The following is a 25,920-nucleotide window of genomic DNA, read 5'->3' as shown; positions in this document are numbered from 1 at the left end:
AAGATGTATCTCTTCCCGAGACAAAAATCAAAAAGTTCTTACAGGTTACCTCGAATCTTATAGAAGATTACGAGTGTTACATGTTGAATCTATTCAGAGAATTTTTGAAATCGAAGTCGATCCCATTAAACGATACCGACGCTTTGAAATTTATAAACGACGCATCTTTGGATGGAATTTTTGCAGACGTAGCTTCTCCAAAAGACAACCTAGCATATTTGTCTGGAGTTGCGGGTTGTGCTGTGCCAAACCCTAGGGAAGAAGTCTTGGGAAGAACTAGAATCACTAAAACTGTCCCTGCGATTACCAAACTAGGCAAAAGAAAAAGTGTACAAATAGTGAAAGACGTTGCTCACTATATTCCACTAACCAGCATTTTAGCACTGGTTATGAAGAATCCCGGAGCTCGCAAGATGATAGCAGAAGAAGCAGTGAATGACGATATCTTGTGCGGTTTCAAAGATGGTCAACGTTTCAAAACACACCCGTTCCTGACACGGTTTCCCGATGCATTACGACTCTCGCTTCATCTGGACGATGTCGAATATCTGAACCCTTTGGGATCACGCAAATCAAAAAAAAAACTTACCAATTTCAGTGTTAAAATTGAGAATCTCCACCCCGCAATTAATTCATCCTCCAACAGGATATATCTAACGCTTACAGTTCGCTCAAGAGATGTAAAAAAATATGGCTACAATAACGTTATGAAACCGCTGATTCAAGATTTGCGTGAGCTTGAATCAGATGATGGTGTTGTAGTACAATATGGGAGTGAAAAGTTTACGATGAGGGCAGTTCTAGTGCATGTTTTGGGGGACACGCTGGCAATTCATGAAATTTTCGAGTTAATGGGGCCCCAATCAAGTCTATTCTGTAGAATGTGCTATGCGACGCGTACTGCACTTCATTGTGGAAACATTGGTGATACCTTCCCTCATCGCACTGAAGAAAGCATACAAGGTGATTTAAATGCTCTTCAAAGCGGAACTAAAACACCTTCACAATGCGGAATCATTCGAAAATCAGCACTGAATGAAGTTAAATATTTCAACATAGCGGAAAATAACACGTTTGATCCAATGCATGATCTTTTGGAAGGCGTCGTCATGGTCGTAATCAAATGTGTTTTGAACGAAGCTGTAAATATCCATAAAGTGATAACGATTAGTCAAGTCAACCAAATTATACAGCATTACGAATACGGTATAACTGAATCGGCTGATAAACCTACCGCTAATTTTACTTGCGAGAAGTTAAAAGCACGTGGACATGCTATTCCTCAGTCAGCTTCGCAATGTTGGCTTCTCCTTCGAGCATTCCCTTTTATGTTCAACCAGATTCTCGGATTTAATTCAAATTTATCATCATTGCTTAGAGCTCTCATGAAAATAACTTATTATAGTTTCTCCAATAAGCTAACATTGAATCAGATTAACGATCTGGAAAACGAAATCGAATGTTTTTACAAGTTGTTCAAATCCTGCTTCCCTGCCATCAACCCTACCAATAAATTCCATCACATCTCTCATTATCCCTACATAATTCGTCAGGATGGGCCAGTTGTTAATCATAGTTGCTTACGCTTCGAAGCGAAATTCAAGGAGTCGAAATCCCAAGCGAAGACATGCAACAATTTCATCAATTTAACAAACAGCTTTGCTAAGCGCCTGAATCTAGCACAGATAACCACTATTCTTGACCATTCATACGAAATTGGTACGGTAGATATCGTTTCGTCAAAGCACATACACAAAAAATCTCTAAATAATTTACTCCTGATCTGGGATCTACCAGATTCAATCAAATATATAAACCATATGAAAATAAATAACACAAGCTTTCGGCCGGGACTGATAGCGAAATACCAAGTATGCAACGAAATGTCCTATGGTTTGATAATAGATATATTGCAATCGGATAATCAAATTGTTTGCCTAATACAGCATCTCGAATGCGAACATTGTTTACAATACAACAGTTACAAACTCAAAACTGACAGTCAAGTTATTCGCATATCACACAAGAACTTGCAAACGAAAAAAACATACAACTTATGGAGTATATACGGAGATTCAGAAGAAAACTACTATATAAGTTTGAAATATGTAGATAGTTAGTAGGGAAATAAACTTGGAAATAAATTTATAATAAAATAAACAACAATCAAGAAGGTAGTGCAAACAACTTGAGATGTCACTTTAAACCTTTATATATACTTATTCGCTCTTTTCAGCCCAAAAAATAAACGATCAGAACCTAGTTCTGCTCAACGATGCCGACCTAGTTGAAATGGGGATAATCGAAAAAGGATCCCGTCTAACAATTCTTAACATAATAAAAAACTATAGTTCTGAAGCTAATCCGACCAAAGATAAAATTGATGAGACTTCCACTAATGTTCAAAATTTGGTAAACTTTCTACTATAATTACTGTAAGCGCTTGTCGTACTATACATATTTAACGTTTTCAGATTAACCGTTCGACATTCGAAGATGACGCAAAACTCCGAATGAAAATTTTGTATCCAATTTTGGATCAAGGGATCGTACCAGATAAGGACGGTTTAAATCATCTTACACGAGTCGCATGCAAGCAAATGGAGACTCAAATAATGGACGGTCAAAGGCAAGTAGAAAGTTTTATTTGTTACTCTACTAGTGCATCAAACTATGAACACTCCTTAAAGTGTGATAGAATGAATTGTTTACATTGAACCGCACGAATCTCTCCGCTAGAGCAACCTTGCGGCGAAATGCGCAATGCCTATACATATTTATAGGGCTTACGGCCAATTTCTTTATCCTCGCTTAAATTTTAAACCGGGTTCACCAGTACGTTTAAACCTGGTTAAGACGTTAAGCGAGAATGAAGAAATCGGCCCTTAGTAGTCCTTCGAGCAAATATGCAGGTGATCTAACACTGTCTATGAGCAGAGAAAAGCAATGCCTTTCGTTGTGAAGCTTCTATTTCAAAAAACATCGTAGTCAATCAGTGTCATGCATTATTACTTCATTGAGCCTATGAAACTATGAAGTATGCATAGTAATGAAGCACGGCCAAACAACTTCACTTCTGATTATCAATGTAAAGAAATGTATGAAACACAGTACAAACTGCTAGAGGAAACCACATAGTTATCAGTTCTTCGCATCCTGATTTCAATATTGACCATTCTTTTCACATCTTCAATCTGGTTCGATTTATAAACTTCGGCATAAGAACGTACATGCGTCTTTGACGGTGGTACTTAGAAAGCGTAATTCGTCATGTTCCGGCACAAAATTATAAAGACGACCGACGACGACGAATTATAATAACTTAAACATTTAAACCAACAGAATTTAAAGGTATACAATTTCTGTTTATAGCGAGCGTGTTTATTTGTTTACATATACAGTTCAATCGTAAATCGACCAAAGGGTCTAACTAAGCCGCAATGTCGTTGAATCGAGCAACAGCGATGCCAGATTTACAGACTGTGGACAGATTTGCTGCACTGAGAAACAAAAATATGCAGAATTAGCATACTTTCATTCCCGTCTCTTTTGCTGTAATTCTCGACGAACATATGATTACGGCCTAAAAGCCAACCGTCAAAATCCACTTTGAATGGAAATTCCAGACAAACCGTTACTAGTCGAACACAGCTCACAACAGTTTATGAAAGAGAAAACTTTTCTCTTTCGTTTACTACCAACATCTGTGATTGGCGTGTAACGGTTTGTCCGGAATTTCCATTCAAAGTGGATTTTGACAGTTGGCTTTTAGGCCGTAATCATATGTTTGTCGAGAATTTTCATGCATTTTCTAGCATATACTTCTAGTAAATATTCAATTAGTGGATAGACCGAATACGTCCAATGCACAAAATTTGCAGCAGAAGAAACGAGAGGCAGATCAAAAAGTATGATATCGGTGATTAAAAAAAAGTTCTGCGTATGCCTGGTCCAGACATTTACAGACTTTTAAAACAGTAATAAACTGACCGATTTTCTTCAGAAAATAATAGATGTGTCCCAGCATGCAAAGAATTACGAATCAAATACCGTTCATACTTTTACCATTTAGATTTTTTTTAAGAAATTTAGAACTTAATCTTTCACGGAATCTTTTTGGTCTTTTTCGGAGTAACGAACCAATGATCTCTAAATGCGCAGGTATCCTTCTGTTGATCAACAGCATGCGGCAGCTGTTCAAATCGTAAAATTATTTCCACAACTTAGTAATACGCGAGTCACACCAACTGCTCCTGATGAGGTTTGTTATTCTATGCTTATTTAATTTCTCTAATATAATTATAATTATTTTCATGCTAGTCATTTTTCTTTTGGCGCAACGGAGGCAAGGAAAAGGGTGCTCATACTGGCATGATATTTCATCGCATCCGGAATGTCATCAAACAGCTACCTGCAGAAAAACATAAATATAATCGAGGAACTATGCCTGTAGAAGAGTCCGTTTCAACTGAACTTGTAGAGCGGGCTCAATTGCTCCGAGTAATGCTTGCATCGGCATCAGTAGCAGAACATATTTGTGATGAAATGGACCGATGCTTTCCAGTCCTCAAACTGTTATTAAAAGAAAAGAAACCCGTTAATGATATCTTGGATATGTTTCCACACCTGTGTTCATATGAAGGATTGGTGGTAACATGTTTATTTTTTATTATTTACTATTTCACTTTATGGTATTCACGGAACATATGAATATTTATATCATATCACTTTTTCTAGATTCGTCAAATGTTTGAGAGATTGTATCCTAACAGAACAGAAGGTCTCAAAATCGAGGATGTCTTCTCTCAGTGTCTATCTTATTCACCGTCCAGATTCTCTAGAGTAGAAGATGGTGAGATATAATTTTTTTTAATTTAGCCCAAAGGTCTGTCATAAAATTTTAAATTTGTAAAACTATTCACAGATCACATTCGAGGATGCTTGAGAATAATTTCTCATATGCCAATTCGCGGACAAAAAAGAACGCTGGTAGGCTGTCCAACTGTAGGCGAAGAACATTCGGCTTCAATTTTAATTCGTTGGATTGGGGTAAATGCAATATAATATACATAAGGTTAGATGTAATGATTTTATATCATCATTAGGAGTGCTTAGATACATACATGGCATCCCCCGCAACTGATTCCATACTACACATGGTGTGCGTAGCAAGCCCGATGAAAAGAGGAAATTATGCCGTCATTTGTGAGAAAAAAGTTATATTCGAGACTAACAATTCTATTCATGCAGTGGAAATTTTATTCAAATGCCACGCAGTTCTCGGAGTGGAGGTGCCACCTAATTTTAGAATGTTTTGGGACTTTCTGGCATGTGCCATATATAATATAATTCCGCACAGTCAGAGGACAACTGTGAATAGACTCGTCCAAACTTTTATTGAAGTTTCCCGCGCACGTATTGACAACAAATAAAAGGACAACTTTTTTATACAATACTTACTAAAAACCATAAAATTTAATAAACAGAAGTTTCTTTAATTATTATTGTAAAAATATTCCATAAGAAAAGAAAGACTGCATTGTGTTGTATCCAAAACAAAATTTTGACGGCCAATTTCTTCACTGGATGTAAACCGGTTTAGTTCCAGTTCAAATGCAACAATCGATCATGAACCAATTTAAATAGGAATCGGTTGTTGCATTTCTTCTTACAGAAACCATTCAGAATTGCAAGTCATAATCCGGATGGCTCCAGTCAGTATTCCGGCTCCAGTGACACAACCTATTCTAATTAGAATCGATTGTGTCACTGGAGCCGGAATACTGACTGGAAACAGCTGCAATTCCGGCTCATTTCCGGCTGAACTTTACTGGGTTTTAATGAAATCCCACTGAGACGTCCAAAAAATTGTTTCAAAATCGTTCAACACGGGTCCAACGATGGACGTTCGTTGAACGGTTATTTGGACGATGCCCAAATTGGTCCAACGAACGTCCTTCATTGGACGATTTTGAAACCAACCGTTCTTAGAGGAATATTGCACTCATAAATTGGGTAATATTCTACCCAAAAACTGAGGAATTACAACTGGCTTTGTTGTCTACTCAAAAATTGGGTAAGCTTCTGCTCATAATATGAGTAAAAATCGATCAATTTTTGGTTTTGTTGAAGTTCTACTGAACCCAAAATTTGAGTAATGTTCAACTCAAAGTCTGCGTAATAATTACTTAATTTTTGGTTTTGTTAAATTTGTACTGAACTCAAAATTTGAGCAATGTTGAACTCAAAATCTGAGTACTAGTGAAGCACTTTTGGGTTTAGTGTAGATAATATTGTACTCAAAAACCGAGTAATAATTACTCAGTTTTTGGTTCAGGCTGGCTTACTCAAATTTGAGTAACTCCGGAATTACTCAATTTAAGGGTTGTTCCACTTTATCTGGAAATGGGTGGGATTAAACTCATTTTTGAGTAACTTTTTACGAGCGTGTAGACGATTAAAAACTACCAAACGAGCAGCATTTAAAAAATTCTTGAAGCATAAGACACTTGCACTACGAAACCACTAATTTCAACTCAACCACGAATACAAACAGCAAAGCAGGCGTGCCTTTTTAGATACCAGCGAAACGTTGAACGTGAACTGAAATCCAAGCCCAAGTCGTTTTGGAAATATGTGAACGAGCAGCGAAAAGAATCCGGGTTACCATCTTGTATGTCATTAAATGGAGTTTTAGGCACCGACACTAAGGAAATTTGCCAATTGTTTTCCGACAAATTTTCAAGCGTTTTTTCCGACGAGAGCCTTTCCCCACAACAAGTCGCTGCCGCTTCAAATCTAACTCCTTCTCTAGGACGAACCATCAACCGAATTTGTGTCGATAATGCTGCCATTCTTGCAGCAAATTCCAAGCTGAAAGCATCTAGTTCCCCGGGCCCAGATAGTGTCCCCTCGATTTTTGTCAAAAAGCGCATCAACGGGCTTCTTGAACCACTTCGGCGAGTCTTTGTGCTATCACTCAATACTGGAACATTCCCTTCCTGCTGGAAAGCAGCGCACATGTTTCCAGTTCACAAAAAAAGAAAACAAATCGAACATTGACAATTATCGGGGAATCTCGTGTTTAAGTGCAGTATCAAAACTATTCGAGCTGGTTGTCTTAGACCCTATTTTCTTTCACTGCAAACATTACATTGCAGACGACCAACACGGTTTTATGCCTAAACGATCGACAACGACTAACCTGCTCTCGTTCACAACATATGACTGTCTATCTACACCATTCTTCGCTACATCCGGCATCCCACAAGGAAGCCATCTCGGTCCAGTGATATTCCTCCTCTACTTTAATGACGTCAACATCAAATTACAAGGACCCCGCCTTTCTTTTGCCGACGACATGAAAATGTTTCGACAAATACGGGACAAAACCGATGCCGATTTCTTCAGAGTGAATTGGAGAGCTTTAGTACGTGGTGTGATCTAAACAGAATGGTTTTGAACCCGAGCAAATGCTCAATCGTTACGTTCACGCGGAAACGCCATCCGATTCAGTTTGACTACCATCTCTTCGACTCGAGTATTCCAAGAAACTCCAACGTCAAGGATCTCGGAGTCATCATGGATTCGGCATTAACGTTCAAACCACATACATCATCCATTGTGGATAAGGCATCAAGACAGCTTGGGTTCATCTTCCGAATAGCGAAAAACTTTAATGACGTATACTGTTTAAAATCTCTATTGCGCGCTGGTTCGCTTAACACTGGAATATTGTTCTGCTGTTTGGAACCCTTACTACCAGAACGGTGTCGACAGAATCGAGGCCGTCCAACGCCGGTTCATACGCTTTGCACTCCGATATCTTCCTTGGCAAAACAGATTTCAGCTGCCAAGCTACGAAAACCGTTGTCAGTTAATACAGCTCGATACTCTAAGCATCCGGAGGGACTGCTCTCGAGCCCTGTTCGTCTCGGACTTACTGTCTGCCAGGGTGGATTGCCCTACAATCCTCGGACGCCTCGATCTTCAAGCTCGCGTTCGAGCTCTGCGCAATAACTCTCTTATGCGAGTCCCGTTCAGGAGAACTAACTATGGGCGCCAGAGCGCTGTTACTGGACTCCAATGGAAATTTGTGGACTTTTACTGCGATGCCCTGCAACCCGTGTTTTTTCTTACTGTTAGTTTGAAGCGAGAACATGTGCCATTGTCGGAATTTTTTTGTGAATGGTTGATTTGTCAAGCAAGATTGAATGCCATTCCAGAAAACAATCTAGCTCAAAAACTGCTTATAACGATGGATACACGGCTTAAAACGCTTACTGACACAATTCAGTTCAAATGTTGCTTATATATGGATCCTCGGTTCAACTATCTTGGTTCGAATCGTCTATCTGTCTATGACAAGGATCAAGTTCAGGTAAAATATACATAGTCTATTAAAATACATATTATAAAACAATATCCATTTTAAGACTTATCTCCTAAATATGTGGAGCGGTTTGGATAGAATCGAAGGAAAAGAAATTAGTAGTCAGTCAGTACCTGTTTATGACGAATCGGATTTTCTTGAGACGTTTCTTGAAAACTATTTTGGCAAGGATACGTCACAGGAGAATTTACCCTAGGAACCAACTGAAACCCGTTTACTTGAGCTCGTTAAAGAGATAACGATGCCACCATCTGAACATTATGTTCGAAATCTTCACTCTACCTTGTCCAGTCCTTCAGCATCCACATCATCTAGCCCACAAACAACCTCAACTCTGAAACGTTTCGACGTACTTCAGTACTGGATTGATCGGTAAACCAGACACCCAGACATGTTTCGCCTTGCTGTTGCAATTTTGTCAGCATCTTCAACGCAAGTAACGGTAGAACGTGCCTTCAGCGCCTTGAAATTGATACTAACTGATCATCGGCAACGCCTGAACGACAAAAGTATTCAGGACTTAATGGTTTTGAAACTAAACCCCGATTGATTGACAAAAGTCGCCCAAGCTCCTAATATAGAGGAAGAAAGTGATGCGTAATGTTAATTTGTGAAATTTATATAATATTTTTACCAGTTATAATTTAGATTCAACTGATTTTGTTTTTTGTTTTGTGCAAAACTACATTTGTCTTGTATTTTTGAATTTACCAATAAAATTATTCTGAAATTATTTATGCGCATTTGTTTTTGCTAATCGTCATTGTTTTTACTCTGAAAAAGTTACTATTCGTACTACATACAACCTTGTTAACCTCTATAGTGGGTTATGTAGACAATTGTGTACATAACATCGGAGCTTATGCTAACATTCTCACATATCGGCCTGCCGAATCCGCTAACCGCACCCAAATGTCCCTACACCCTTGGGCAAGGGAGCGATGCCATCTGCGCCAGATGTAGGAGGACTGGGATTGGCGCATGTGTGGATGACGTTGATGAATCACTTAGAGCAAGCTCCGATGCCGTGGACTACAAATTTTCAACATAAACCACTGCAACTGTCCTGAAACCAGTTTAGCATAACTAACATAACCTACTCTACACTGATTTACTTATCGCCCGAAAATTTGTCGAACAAGACCTATTTATGGAAATATTTGCTCGTTTGGATCCACGCACAGATTCAATGGCGAATATGATCGACAAAAAATTGAAGATTTGAAATCGTGGCGGTCGGCGTGGTAGACAGATGTATTTCAGAGGAGTCCTCACAAAAGAACAGGCCATCAACCGACTCGGCGGGTACTATGTTATACTATTCGATGTCGAATGAGAATAGGAGGTGGAACAATAGGTTACATCCATACTCGAGTACGTGTTCATGATTAATCAGATTTTCTCCAGACATATCTTGAATTCATTAATTTTACTTGAAATATATTTTCTTGGCTGAAAAAAACAAAAAAAGAACGACATGTGACAACCGTTAACGTCACATTAATTAACGTACCAGTGATTTCGTAAAAATTGTAGATCCATGCGAGGAGATTTTAAAATGCTTCAAGCAAGGCTGAAAACTAAAATCCGCGCTTGAACTGTTTCTTGGTCCTCGGTTCGACGTTCTTTCCAATATGCATCTACCTCTGCATTGCAATTAAATTTCACTTTATTCTTCTACCTGTGTATACGAAGTGAAAAACTGAACCTCAACTAAAACCCTTTTGACAAGGACCAATAACAAGGTGACTTTGATCCATCGAAAAAACGAGAAATTATCCCCATATACTGGAAAAAAAATTCCGGTAGTAAAAGTTGCTGTTCATTTTCATTTGTATTTGTAGACCAGGTATATTTTCACTGATGATTGCTAAAAATTTTACGATTTACTGGCTCTTGTGGTTTTGTGTATATCTTGTGTTGAGTTGGAATAAATACTTGGTGTATCTTTTTAATGCTGCCATTACTCTATCATTGAAAATGTTATCCCATGCGATATTGTCAACACGCGAGTTTTAACTCAAGGAGTCATTGATGCCAAAATTCACTTCCGAATCTTTCTTTTGCGATGTTTTATGGGTGCGAAAATTCGTTTCGTGTGTAACCTAAGCAAAAGTTCGATAGTGAATTTCGATGTTTTGAATAATTGAATCTTTGTTCGGGCATGAATTATTCGGAGACAATGTTTCATACTGCCGATGTTTTTTAGCAAAGTTCTCGAAGAGATTTTTCATAAATGAATATGAAATAAACTTTTAACGATAATGATTTTCCCAACACTGGTGGCAACTATATTGCCACCTTTTCGTTTCGTTCATAATGCAGGAATATGAAATGAGAAGTATTCCAATCTTATGAAATCTACTTCTTATTACTTTTTATTGAGATACAGTGAAAAGTGTCAAATTGGTGAAGAGCTTTTTGAAAATAATACGACGATTTTCTTTTGAACAATAAAATTTGCTAGATTTTGAAAAAATACTCTAGACCCTATTAGTTGGTGATGCAAATTTTTAAAAACAACTATTTTTTATCCAAAAAAATTGGTTTATGAATGGTAAAAATGCAAAGAAAAAAATAAAATGAATAAATGAACATCTGCTGTCTGTGGTCTCATTTTTCAACTTATCCTCAGCATCCAGGGGTTATTTATTGTTAATCAGATAAAAACCAGTAACCCACCTTAATTTCTTTTTGAATTTCTGATCCAGCTCGATATGTCTTTATATTTGCACCATCTCGTTGGAAATACATCAAACATTACAAAGACTGACATTTTCTAACGGGCGGTAGCAGTATATTTTCAAAACACTTTTTATTACGAAATAAATGTAAATATACTCTAAACTAAGTGAGAGAACCGTGTTTCTATTAATATAACATTCATTAATAGCTCCAGCCAAAGGTGTTTTGAAAACCGACCTTATCTGCGGACACGATACAAGTCGCAATTTGTCATCTCCTAGCAGCAAACCAAAACAACCTCAAAGATTACATTCCGTAGAGGCGCCCCAACCTAAAAAACATGAAAAAATTCGATATAGAAACAAAATGGCGACAACTTGAAAATAAAGTATCGTTTTTTCGCATGATTTTTCCACTTTGGCCACTTGTAAAAATCATTAATGATCAAAATATTGCGATTTTGTAGAAATGCCCGCAGATTCGAAAAATCTTGTTCCAAGAAAGCCGCCATTTTTGCCACCCTACACTCGAAAAATTTGATTTTATAGATGAATCCTTAATAAACATTTTGCAGAGTAACGCACATTTGTTTATGTTTATTACCTTCACCAACAGGCCCCTTGGCCCCAATGGTGGTTTCTTAAACTAATTACATTTTAAAATTGCCAAAATTTTCGCTTTTATCGCATTCCGCGTCGGGTTGAAGTCAAAGGCCGTCGCCACACTGTTAAAAATTCGCTGGAGTCCGGTAACAGCGCTCTGGAAACCATATTTGGTTCTCCTGAACGGAACTCGCAGAAGAGTGTTATTACGTAGAGCTCGAACGCGTTCTTGAAGATCCAGACGTCCGAGGATTGTAGGGCAATCCACTCTGGCAGAGAGTAAGTCCGAGACGAACAAGACTCGAGAGCAGTCCCTCCGATCACATGTCTAAGTCATTTTACTGCTTTCAAAAAAAAAATATTGTGCATTAGGTATTTTTTACCACAATTATATAAGAGGACCCCCTTAATCTTAAATTTGTCGAAAATAGCCATTAAAATCGGTACAGAAATTAGGTGATATTCTCTGAAACCAAACATCTGAAAATCGTTATTTGATTGCTTCAAATTTTGTTATATCGAATAAAAATCGAAAAAAAATCTTTATCCCCGTTTTTTCAACCCAAATGTTCTGGCTATTTGAAAAAAGCATATCATTACTGTATTCCAATTTCCATGTATTTTATCTTAGACATTTTTTTCAGCTCTTGTCATTCTTATTCAAGAGAAAATTTTCCATGGAGCAGTATTTCTTAGGTCTATAGACCTACATATTTCAACTTTCAGAAGAATGACTAATCTTCATTTCCATGCACTTGATTTGCATATCTATGGATTTACTGGGTACTAGTTTAGATACATCGTCTAACTAGACACCCAGTTGGTGCTAATTACTGACGAGGAGAATCCGAAACACTACAACAAAAACCATACTTCAGAATAAACAACGCTCTTTGCACTTTTCATGCGAACCACCGCTCTTCTCTTTCAAAATAAACCACTTCACTCCGATATGTGTTGCTCCCACACGTGCATTCTACTCCATGACTGCACACCAAAAAGAGTAGAAATAAAGATGCTATTTAGTGTGCATCTTGGTCCCACGCGCACGGAAGCAGAGAAGGCAACAAAAAACATTTTAAAAACGTTCTTCCGATCAAACTTTACCTGAATTGTAGTTTGATTCGCCTTCCTACCTTCTTTCCAGTGAGGGGAGGCACAAAAAAGTGGCCCTTCAAGGTGACTCTTTGAACGAAATTGTACAGCTCTTAGTGCACAGATCTTACTCTTTTTCGTTTTCAAGTTTCTTTTTGTGCGGCTGTTCTGCGCATCAAAGTGTTTTTGTGTCGCTCTATTTTTAATCGGTGTATTGCGCCCTTTGTGGCACATTGTGTGAGCAAATAACAAGCCTGCGTATAGTTCTGTTATGGTATATTTTTAACCGAGTAAGCTAAAATAGTTTAAAAAAACATGCATTTTTTAAATAATTAGGTTTTATGCCTTTTTGAGAATAATAATAAAATTCACTCAAAAAGACATTTCTCTATTGCTATAAAACAAAAAGTAATAAATTTAATGAAAGAAAACCGTTTTAAGTATTATTTGGAGAACTGAAATTATTGCAATTGTGTTGAAAGGATTTCGTTAGAGCAGTACTGGTAGCGACAGTTTTAGTTAGCGATGAAAAATTAAAATCGTTCTCTTATATTATTGAAAAACGATAAAATCTATCAGTTTGAACTACTCTAGGAGAATTGTACTGAGCACCCGAAGGTAAAAATTGAGCAGCTTCTAGCACTATTTTGATCAAAACAGTTTTGTTTCGTTTTTTTATCCCAACCGATTTAAAGAAAAATAATGTTGGTCCATTTTATGCGCTCGAAAAAAAATTGTGTGCCAGTCAAAGACTGTGCAGATACAAAGTTCAGTTAGTATTTGTTAATATCAATCAAACTCGGAATCCGATGCTCATTAAGGTTGTTTAATAAGCTGTCGACAACAGTAAAGGTTACAAAACCACCTAGAGTACAACCGTAAATACTCAATTTCATCATCTCAACCTTTGAATAAATCCACCAATTATTTCTTGCCAAGATTACGGAACGAACCCGGTAGGAAGATCGGTAGACATAATTTTTAGAGAATATTATATTTCTTTTGCATCAGCATAGGCAAAATTCGCTCAAGTTTTCCAAACAACGGATTTGACGTTCTGTCAGTGAAGGATCATGTTTGGCTTAAGCATGAATAATGGGATGTAACACATATCTCCCTTAGTAGCATCAATATACAAAAATGGAAACAAACAGTCCTTATTCATTTATTGCATATTTCACACCAGATTAGACTATAACATAAGTGTGCAGGATTACATTTAATCGTCTGGGAATCCTTGGTTCGATTATTTAACCCAAATGACAAATGTATCGAACGCTTTCACGCTATTTGATACCGACGGTTACACGCTCGCAGCATTTAATTTGTCTATAATAAAGTAATTTTCAAAAACAACCCAATCACCTTGCTATACGTATTTATTCATGAAAACTGGCGAGGAACGTAAAAAAAAGTAATGATTAATAGGAATGGTTAGTTATACCCCAATGTGATTTTTATTTCAGTCTCTCTGTATGCCGTCACGATGTTACACATCGTGATAGTAAATTATGATGCAATTGAGCAACAGATTTACGGACGCAAAATCCGCTATTCGTAGTTTAAGCTGCAAATCATTTTCTTCGCTTGAGAACTGAATTGGATTCAGAGAATAGAAATGTGCGTGAAGAGGCCCGGATCCGAATTCGGTGCCTCTTCAGCGAAGAGCACATAACTGTACACTATACGCAGCCATGCGTAAGTTGTTGATACAAGTTGGCCGAAAAAGTTCATCAACCCGCGAAACAGTTTTGTGCGTGTTCTCTTCTAGTTCTTCGGCAGAGCTCCAGAACTGTGTAGAAAAGCAGGTATCAATAATGCGTGAATCAAATTCGCATTCCATTGGATTTTCGGTTGGTTTGGAAACGTTGAGTTAGCGCAAAGAAGTGTAGACCATCTAGCTTTTGTTCCTTGGTGTGCGGTGAAACCTGAAGGTGGGGAGGACAGGTAAAATAAAAGAGGAGAGATGTGGGATGGTCAAATTCATCTAATAACCGGTCTTTTCTCGTTTCTTTAATGGATCAAAGATGTTCTTTCTCTTCTACACTGCATTCAAAAGTGCGTAGACCGAAAATTGCGTTCAATAGTTAGGCTTCGAGTAAGGTCTGCAAGAAACAGACTTAAGTAGTGTTTTAAATCTATGAGGAGATTTTCAACGAAATCACGCAGTAGCTGTGTGCCCACATTGTACATCGCATATTATGTTCACGCTCATGTACCTACACTGCAAGACATCGATTTATAATCGGACAGAAGCTGAACAGGATTCAACTAATTAGAAAGGCGTAAGCTAAGTTATATGCGTAGAGCGGAAATTCCATAGCTTAAGAAGAGAAATATATAATAGACAAAATGATAGATTGAAGAAGCACCATTACGATTTTCGACGGTTATTTGGGCGAGTGGGGATTTCCCAACAACATATGCGTAGAAAATATGAGTTTTGTTCTCATTGAACATAGTTATAGTCTTCGTGCGCTAAATATAGGGACATGGACCCACAAAACTCGGGATGAATAGAAATCCTTCATTTCGTAGTCAGGGTATCTAGTTGTGACATTTATATCAACATCCAACTAAAGTCACCCTTACCTCTTTTATTAATATTCATAGAGGTAATGAAATTAAATTGATATCTTCATTACACAGCTAACTGGTTGCTGTGAAATCAAACAGTAGTAAACGGTATCAAACATATGCAGTAGAAACAGAAAACAATATATACGAACTGTAGTTGATCGCAATATTTGAAAAGCATTTGTCAAAAATGTATGCGTATGGGCAAAAATTTAGTCTGTCACGTTACGTTTAAATGCTATGGATAAAGGAAATCATATAGAAGCTCTTTACACTGACTTCAGCAAAGCTTTCGATAAACTGGACATTCCCATGTTAATTTTAAAACTTGAAAAATTGGGAATCGAGATGAGACTTCTTAATTGGATTAAGTCGTATTTAACAGATCGCCAGCAAATAGTAAAATTCTATGAGATGAAATCTGATATAATTAAAGTTACTTCGGGGGTTCCTCAAGGTTCACACTTAGGACCTCTTCTTTTCATTTTATATGTCAACGACATCTCTCTTATTTCAAAAAACTTTAAAATTCTCATATACGCGAATGATATGAAGCTATTTTTAGAAAATAGAAATAATAATGACTATAATGTTTTACCCAATGAAACACAAATCTTTTATACATGTTTTGTTTACTGGAATTAAATGTTAAAAAATGTAATCTCAAAACATTTAGCAGAAAACAAATCACGACCTCCGTGTCAATTACATTAGGTAATCAAACCGCTCAGAAATGCGATAAAATAAGAAATTTAGGAGTTATCTTAGATAAAAAATTAAAATTTGTGGAACATTACCACACAATTGTTCATAGAACTAGTAATATGCTTAATTTTATAAGACGCTTCGGATATCATTTTCAAAATCCTTACACAACTAAAACTCTTTACGTGCATATGTTCGGTCTATGTTAGAATATTGTAGTATTGTTTGGTCACCATTCATAAAAAACACGAAGTGAGAATTGAGTCAATCCAAAAGCAGTTTCTATTATATGAACTACGCAAGTTAAGATGGACAGCATTCCCTCTTCCATCTTATGACGCACGTTGTATGTTGATAGATATTCAAACATTGAAAGAACGTCGGGACTATGCTATGATCTTGTTTCTAAACGATATCGTCATGCAGCGTACTGACTCATCTTACATATTGTCAAAATTAAATTTATATGCTCCTACTCGTCAATTACGCAATAGAAATTTGTTCGCGATAGGTCATCACCGTACAGATTATGCTAAATTCGGACCACTAAACCAGATGATGGCTGTGTATAACGAGCATTGTGAAAGTATTGACCTTACCATGCCGCAAACAAGTTTAAAACAATTTTTCAACTCTTTGCGGCATCATAGTACATAGGAATAGTATACAGTATAGTATATAAGCAATTAATGTTTGTATAATGTAGTCTACAATTGATTGACGAATAAATAAATTCCAACATGTGTACGCCACAATGGCCAAGCCCAGGGTGGCGGGGGTTAAACCCCCTCGAAACGAAATTAATTAAATTGAAGAAAAAAGGTATAGCTGCTGACTAAATTAATTGAATATCGCAACAATAATCGTACGAGCAATTCTCAACATATTGATTGTTTTAGGCATCATGGGGACTTTTAGACAATTATTATGATGGGAAACTGAACATGGTAGTCAAACCATTTCAATATCATCTAAAATATCTTCATGAGAAGGCTCCAATAGAAACTGAATCCGGAGCTCGGAAATTAATATTCATAACCTTAGGATTTTCAATCATTCAATGGATGTATCGAAATATGGATTAGAGACAATTTTTCGATAGGGAGCGCAGTTAGAATAGGTTGAATGCCTATGAAACATAGAACTGCTCACCGAAAAATTTAATAAATTTCAACATTTGCTGAAAATGATTTTTTGTGAAGTTGAGATGAAGGTGAGTTGAGACGAAAAATTAGTATGATTAATAACAAAATAACACTTTTGGAAAGTAGAAGAAAGACAAGTTGCGTTTTCCGTTTTGTCTAGCAGGTCAGGATCGATTTTTATGAGCTTTTGATTTTTGTTGTATTATAAATTATATGAATAATCAAAATAAATGTTCTAAAACTGTTATTTAAGGTCAAGATCACATCATTTTAAAACCTTAGAGGTTTAGAATCTTTGGAAAATGTTAGAAAATAAAACAGCACATCTTTTGAGAAAATAGTTGCGTTAAATTCCCCCAGAAGTAGTTATAGAGAATAAACTCTTCAAATAAAGTTAGTTGTGACTTAATGTTTTCACTAAAGTTTTCGGGAGTGCTATTACAAGCAACTTTGTTACGATACGAATGTATTCTCATGAGAATACGTGTACACTAAAGTTTCCAGACGTCCAGAACTAGACGGAACAGTTCTGGATTGTAAGAACGTATCCCACATGGCAAGTCTTCACGGAAAGTATTCCATATTTTCCAAAACGCTGATTTTTATTTTAAAATATCCTAGTAATATTAGTATTGTGCAAAGCAGTCACAAAATACCCATTCCCCAAAAAACGCAAGGAATCGTTCAAAATAATGCAATATATTCGGATTTCAACGATGCCTTTGTCGACTGCCTAAGTCGCACATTTATTCTACAGTTTTTTTCTATCATGAAAGCTTTTCGATTTAACGAAATTTTAAAGCGTCATTCAATTTTTTCAGGATGGCTGAACCGAATTTCACAAACTTATTCTCAAATGAAAGGTACAATCACAGATAACAGACATTCACGCTGGAGCAAAATTTCTTCAAAAACCTGTGTAAACTTTCTTCTTTCTTCTTCTTCCAATTCTGTTTATTTTCCGTCGGCCTATTTCCGCTACGAGGCCAAACACCGACGCCAGAGAGGTGACACTCCCACTATCTGGATTGGATATCGACCCATCAACTCATGGACCGGGGACCAACGGCTTTACTTCCCTTCCGAAGGAAGGCGTGACCTCAGATTTTTCTCACCTCTGAAAAATCTCAACGACCTCGACTGGGATTGAACCCAGACCAACTGGGGTGGGTGGCGGTCACGCTAACCACCCAACCATCGGCGCCGTCGTGTAAACTTTCAAATTGATAAACGTTGGAAATCCGTGTTCCACTATTGCCATCTGCGCAACTGTGTGCTACACATATTTGACAGCTGAATTCTAACTGCATTGTATCGATCACTGCGCCATCTACAAACGTTTGCCAAACGTGTTTCAGATGTCTGATTTATTCGGAATTTCAGTAGCGGGTATTTACACACGATTCAAATCGAGCCTAAACGTCTGTTATCTGTGGTGCAATGTTCCCATCAGCTGCTATTGAATTTCTAATGGAGCCGACTTCCGGTTCCGGAATTACATGGTAGAGTACGATCACGCAGTAAATCTCGATTTCAATATATACTTACTGAAATGAATATAAAAAAGTGAATTTTTTTTCGAAAATGCGAGCACGGGTTAGATTTGTAGCTCGAGATCAATAACAGCCATTCAGAGCCTCTTTGGCCACATTGGCAATCATCGACGGTTCTGGAAGCACCGGTATAAGGATCCTAATTCAGAATAGCAGTCACATCGGTTTCTCGAAGATGGCTACACCGATTTGAAACTAAGTCTCAAATGAAAGGTGTTGCATCTCCGTAAAATACTATTAAATTTTATTCCGATCCGACATCCGGTTCCAGAGTTATAGGCTGTGGCGTGCGGTCACATATAAAATTCCGATCCAAACTTGTTTTGAAACAGTTCAGAAAGATCGCTTGAAATGTGCTTGAACACTAGTGTACTTTCTGGAAATGAATGTCTTGTTCTGCCCTTTTTTGCCCCGATGTATGAAAATATGTGAGTTTCCATGACATATCTGAAGGAGAAGCATGGTAATGTTTAATTACTCAGGGCTCGTAATATAATTTGAAAATGTCTCTCAACCTAGTAACAATTGAGGTTTTATAGTAGTTTTATAGCTGTCTATTAAAATTAAGATTGCACTTGTAGCGTGCTATAAAACTTCAATTATTACTTGGGAAATTTCATGAACAATTATAAAAAATGTGTTATGTTAAAAATCCACTACATTCAGTTTTTTGAGAATGAATTTTCAGATATAATGCACTTTATATTCGTGAATGTTGGATTTTTAAACTACCCTAAGTGCTAAGTAAAGTTTAAAAAAAATAAAAATAATCATTAAATATAATTTCAGTGTCACAAAAGGGTGAAGGTGAAGTTTTCATCAAATTCAGGAAACTTTTGAGGTTTTGTCCGACCTTTGTATGGAGGGTAATCACGTTATGAATGCAAAAAGATTAAAAAATCGAAAATTGGTGCCAAACAACTTGCATTTGCAGTTCTAGGTCAGGTAGGGAAAACTGAAGTCTCGTTGGTCATATTGACTACCATAGAAGGTTTCGGCAGTCCTATGTTTCAAAATTAACAAACTCAAATCAGTTTGTCGGAGATGGGTGGGCCGATTCACATAAATTTAGTCTCAAGTGAAAGGCATATTATCCCTATAGACTAATATAAAATTTCGTACGGATCGGTTATATGGTTCTGGATATATAGACGTAATTGTAATTGTTTATTGAGAGCAAGGCTGGAAGAAGTCATTTCAAATGGCATTTTTATGCGAAAGTTCGGGAAAAAACCAACGCGACCGCCACGCTGCAACTGTACCTAAAGCTGTTATGCATGTAAATGGACGAGAGAAAAGCAAAAACGTTCGTGCTGTTGAGCGTGCCTGTTACATGTTCGTGAAAGTTCGGTTATTCGGCTTGCTGCCGTAGTTGAGTTTCGTTCGCTAGCTGTTGCGAATGTATGTAAATGGCCCGTGTGTTTAACTTTCATCATCTGTTCCGTTGGAACTGTTGCAAATAAATTTCATAGCAGCGGTTCAAAATGAATGTAGTGAACGACATTCATGGCTTATATTTGCAAGATTGGAATGTGCGGCAGTCCTTTTTTCGCTTGCTATAGGAAAGGACTGCAAGCAAAATATTAGAGGTCACATAGTATCGTTGAAGGGAAAGTTGTTGGCCATTGAAAATCTATAGTTCTGTATATTTACAATGCGCAGAGGGGGGGGGGGTCCGCTGATGCCTCAAAATGGAAATGTTTTCAACTTTTCTGTGATGAGGAGGAAAAAGTTGTCCGTTGAAAATCAATAGTTTTCTACATTTACAATGCGCAGAGGGTCCGCCGATGTGTCAGAGTGGAATTATTTCCACCTTTTTGTAATTTTATTTTCTGGTTGCAGTTGAAAATCGAAATAGTGAACTGGCGCATTTCGATTTTTCTCCTGTTTAGCTCTTGCCCAACTGAAGCGCATCTAGTATAGATGACGGGCAAGTTGATTCTCTAACATGTACACACAAAAAAACAAAAGGCGCAAGTTCGAAGTTCGATTTTCAACTGCAACCAGAATATTGAAGGGGAAATTGTTGGCCGTTGAAAATCAGTAGTTTTGTACATTTACAATGCGCAGGGGGGTCCGCCGATGCGTCAATATGGAAATGTTTTCAAGTTTTCAGTAATGAGTTTTATATTGAAGAAGAAGTTTGTTGGCCGTTGAAAATCAATATTTATTTATTTATTTATTTCAAGTCGTCAATCAGATGTAGACCGGTTTCTTACAATAATTATTAAACTAACTTAACACTAGTTAAAATTTTGGTTTACTTTAAACTGCTGCTTAAGTTTTGTTTTCGACATAGTGAAGTCAATGCTTTCGCAATGTTTGTTGTAAATATTCATCATTTGGTTTAACGGGCCAAACTTGGCATAATTAGTGCGATGGCGAATTGTACAAAAGATGCTGCGGTTACGTAGTTGTCGAGAAGGAGCATAAAAATTTAGTTTCGATAAAAGTTCGATTGAATCAATACGATGTGATACAATGTCGTTTACAAATGATACCATAGAAAATTCACGACGATCTTTCAAGGTTTGTATGTCAATTAGCATGCACCGTGCTTCATAAGATGGCAAATGTAGTCCAGTCCAACCTAGTTTACGAAGAGCGAACATCAAAAACTGCTTTTGTACTGATTCTATCCGGTTTGCATGCGTTGCTGAAAAAGGCGACCAAACTATACTACAATATTCTAGTGTTGAACGCACATAGGCTACATATAATGTTTTTATTGTGTAGGGATCTTGGAAATTATAGCTGAAGCGTTTAATAAAACCTAGTGTGCTGTTTGCTTTGTTAATTATTGTGTTATAATGATCTATGAATGTTATTTTGGAATCTATAATAACTCCTAGGTCTCTTATTCTGTCACACTTTTCTACTTGTTGATTTCCCAATAAGATTCTATTGTTCTGTATATTATTCTTTCTACTCAATGTTATGGAATTACATTTTTTTACATTCAGTTTCAGCAGGCTTTTATTACACCATGTATAAAATATATTTACTTCGTTTTGAAATGTCTGAAAGTCTTCACCATTTCTTATTTCTAGAAATAGTTTCATATCATCAGCATATATAAGAACTTTTACATTTTTTAGAATGAAGGAAATGTCGTTAACAAATAAAATAAAGAATAGCGGGCCCAAATGAGACCCTTGAGGGACTCCTGATGTAACTTGAATTGGGATTGATTTTATCCCTTTAAATCTAACAGCTTGTTCACGATTTGTAAGATATGATTGTACCCATGTAAGAAGTCCTGGCTCAAACCCCATTTTTTCTAATTTAAAAAGTAGCATGGGTATGTCGATGCGATCAAATGCTTTGCTAAAATCTGTATAAAGAGCTTCAACGTAGTTTCCGTTATCCATTGCTGTTAATGTGTAGTTAATGAATTCGAGTAGATTTGTACTTGTAGAACGCCCTTTGAAAAAACCATGTTGCACATGGGTAATTCTGTTCTTGATTTGGTGGAATAAATTTTCATTAACAATCGCCTCGAAAATCTTGGGAATGCACGAGATGATAGCTATTCCACGATAGTTACGCACATCGGATTTTTTACCATTTTTAAAAATTGGAACTAGGAAAGAGCTTTTCCATGTTTTAGGAAAACAACCTGATTCTAGAGACATGTTAAAAAGCCAAAATAAAGGAGCGGTTAGTTCTATTGACAAAGTTTTTAAAAACACCGGTGGAACGCCATCAGGTCCAGGGCTTTTAGAGCTATCCAAGTTTTTTAAGGCATCCATGATTGTATGTACTTTTATCTGTTTAATGTTAATATCTCTTGAAAGTTCTGGGAGGAATGAAAAGTATTCACGCTCTCGATCCTTCTCTGAAAATGTAGTGTAAACTTCCTGGAAGAATGTTGCAAAAAGATTGCAGATTTCCTCTGAGTTATCGCCTACCTTTCCATCAAGATGCATTTCTGTTGGGAAATAATCCGATTTTATTTTAGTTTTTACGTAATTAAAGAAGTTTTTTGGGCAAGTTTTTATATTGCGTTCTGTTCTTGCATTGTACTCTTCAAACGCGATATCAATGGCAAGGTTCAATTGATCGCATAGATTTAAATAGTTTGTTAAGTTATCTTCGCTGTTGTATTTTTTGTAGATTTTGTGTGCTTTCTGCTTACGATTTTTTAAATTTTTGATTTCTCTATTAAACCAGATGGGATGTTTTGAGTTATAGTGACGCCTTCTTCTTTTCAATGGTATATCTTCGTGAATGACTTCAAATAATATTTTGTAGAAGATGTCTACGGCAGCTTCAACATTTTCTTCATTTCTTAAAATCATTTGCCAGTTTATTGCATTAATTTTTTGCCTCAAGCTTTCATAGTTAGCGGACTCGTAATCAAATACCTCCTCAAATTCACTATCACCAGGTCTGTCGTTAACATGCAAGAATATAGAAAACTCAATGGCTGTATGATAAGCTTCATTCTTCCATAAGGGAGTAAGTGATTCCGTTACACAGAAGTCTTCGTCTATATTCGTCATTAATAAATCTAAATAGCAATGTCGCTGATTTCTTATGTGATTTATTTGATTAAGTCCTAAACTGGCAGATTTATCGCAAATGAACTGCAAAGTTTCATTTTCCCCTACAACAGGAAGTAGGATGCTCTCATTATCAGCATCTGGTATGAAATCAATACCGCGTTGATTGAAATCGCCATATATGTGAACTTTTACGTGCGGGGAAAGACTATTAATAATGCATTCAGCAGCATGATAAAACTTTTCGTAAGTCGTTTTTCGAGCAAAATTTGGAGGAAAATACACCGAAGCGAAAACGTGAGTTTCGTCTTTAACATGTACTTTCACCCACACATGCTCGAATTATTTTGATTTTATAGTTTTGATAACTTCTGCATTTAGTTTTGCTGAAATCGCAATCAAAGCGCCCCCTCCTGACTTCTTACCAGATACATGACAATCACGGTCATCCCTAAATACATTGTAATTGCTCCCGAAAACTTCTTCACTTCTCACTGTTTCGTCCCAACTAGTCTCAGTTGCTAAAATTACGGAATAATGACAACCTAATATTTTGTTTTGAATCACATTCATCTTAGCTGCACTTTTCATGCGGTTAAAGTTTTGGCAATAGACCAAGATTTCTGTTCTTGACTGAGATTCTCTTGGAGAAGTATTAGTTTTATGGGAATTAATTAGACCTAGCTCTACCTCTTCTAAATCTTGAATCGCAATATGATTTGTCAATTCATTATTATCTTGCACTAATGAGCGCGTCGATAGCGGCAAAAACACTGACAGGCGCCAATTCCGGAGGGGTACATAGGTGTGGCAGCAGCTGTTCGATGTGAGGTGCTAGGTTGATCGGTAGGGCACGGGTTTAAAACATCGCCTCTCTGGAATGCAATGGTAGGTCTGAACGAAGTTGAAGGTGGCCTCGAAAAACGTTTCTTTGCCTCAGCCAGTAGCTCTCTATCCAACGGAAGATTGTCGATGTCGCGGCGTTTGTTATCGTGGTACGCAAATCTGCTGTGGTTGTAATTACATCCGTTATTTTTGTCGAAAATTGTGTGGTGTTTGTAACCGTGATTCTTGCGACGCTTAGTATTATTATTACTGTTACGGGTGGTGTCACGTGCATTAGCGGGCCTCTGTTTATTCCGTTTCTTCTTTATTCTTGCTTTCTCCGCCGCTTTTTGTTGATTGAGACGACGCAATTTACGTGCGTCGTATTCGGACCAATCAGCCTTCCATACCTTAGAGTTGCCAAGGAAACGCCAGCCTGAGTTACTGGCTGCCTCGACAGACATCTCAGCCTCTAAACTAGGGGAGGAATCTGTTGCGGGTGAAGCAGCAGTCTTTTGTTCCAGTGAGTTTACTGCACTAGAAATTTGCTTTAACTCATCGATAATATCATCCGTGAATATTGGGTTTACATAACTCATATTCTGAGCCGAACAGTTGTTAGCCATGTCAGTTATCACGCTGCTGACCTTTTCAATTTCTGAACAAATTTGTTTCAACTCGCGTGTCATATCGGTGGTCAGTTCATTGACATAGGCTGCGATGTTGTTTTTCGTAGCTTTCATCGATATGTCGAATAATGATGTTAAGTGATTTTTTGTGGCAACGACATCAGTTTTGCCAGTTTTGTTGGAAGCAGCCAGCTCATTCCACAACTCCGAGGTTTTGGCTATGTGTGCAACCGCGTTATTATGATTAGCTGCAGTTGTTTTAATTTCGCCTTTCAACTCGTTTAAGAGCATTTCGATACATTCAAATCCATCACGGACATTGAAGTTGCTAAACGTGGATGTGAGTTTGTGATTCGACTCCATAACTAGCTTGTTGAGGTTGATGGCTTCTTGTTGTTGTCTGTACAGTTTATCGAAATTTAACTCCATCACGAGACGCTTCTGGCACTCGTAGCATATTGGCAGCATGTATGTTAGTATTCTTTGCTCATGATTCCTCTGAGCACCAACGCATGCAGCGTGGAATTTTTTCCCGCATGATCCATTGCAGTACCACACATGTTTGTCGTCACTCACTGTACAATTATTAATCGCGCACGGCATGTTTTACTTACGCAGCAATGATAAATGAAAACAATACAAATTAAAACACATACAAATAGTTTTGTACATTTACAATGCGCAGAGGGGGGGGGGGGAGGGGTCCGCCGATGCGTCAAAACGGAAATGTTTTCAACTTTTCAGTAATGAGTTATATATTGATGGAGAAATTGTTGCCCGTTGAAAATCAATAGTTTTGTACATTTACAATGCGCAGGGAGGTCCGCCGATGCGTCAAAATGGAAATGTTTTCAACTTTTTGATAATGAGTTTTATATTGAAGGGGAATTCGTTGGCTGTTGAAAATCAATAGTTTTGTACATTTACAATGCGCAGGGGGTGCGCCGATGAGCCAAAATGTTTTTTTCCAACTTGTTGGTAATGAGTTTTATATTGAAGAAGTTATTGGCCATTCAAAATCAATAGTTTTGGACAATTACAATACACAGGGGGTCCGCCGATGCGACAAAATTGATTTTTTTCAACCTTTTGGTAATAAGGTTTATATTGAAGGAGAAGTTATTGGCTGTGGAAAATCAGTTTTGTACATTTACAATGCGCAGGAGGGTCCACCGAAGCGCCAAAATGGAAATTTTTTCAAGTTTTC

The 25,920-nt window shown here is 37.2% G+C and overlaps 2 protein-coding genes across 3 annotated transcripts in view; one reads left to right on the top strand and one right to left on the bottom strand.

Moving 5' to 3' along the window:
* The window catches only part of LOC131677824 (protogenin), a 99,625-nt gene that overhangs the window by 39,607 nt on the left and 34,098 nt on the right, over positions 1-25,920 (bottom strand). The window lies entirely within an intron of this gene.
* LOC131677825 (uncharacterized) lies at positions 3,714-5,724 on the top strand. Of its 2 annotated transcripts, XM_058957886.1 has the most exons (5): positions 3,714-4,261; positions 4,321-4,650; positions 4,738-4,852; positions 4,925-5,049; positions 5,106-5,724. In XM_058957886.1, exons 1-5 carry the CDS (start codon positions 4,154-4,156, stop codon positions 5,430-5,432), a joined length of 1,005 nt encoding a protein of 334 aa, XP_058813869.1. In that variant the 5' UTR covers positions 3,714-4,153; the 3' UTR covers positions 5,433-5,724. The 2 variants fall into 2 exon arrangements, with proteins under 2 accessions (XP_058813869.1, XP_058813870.1); XM_058957887.1 differs by having other exon boundaries at positions 4,925-5,724.

Source organism: Topomyia yanbarensis, chromosome 1, assembly GCF_030247195.1.
Source record: "Topomyia yanbarensis strain Yona2022 chromosome 1, ASM3024719v1, whole genome shotgun sequence".
NCBI lineage: Eukaryota > Metazoa > Arthropoda > Insecta > Diptera > Culicidae > Topomyia > Topomyia yanbarensis.
This window is presented reverse-complemented; position numbering and strand designations above follow the sequence as displayed.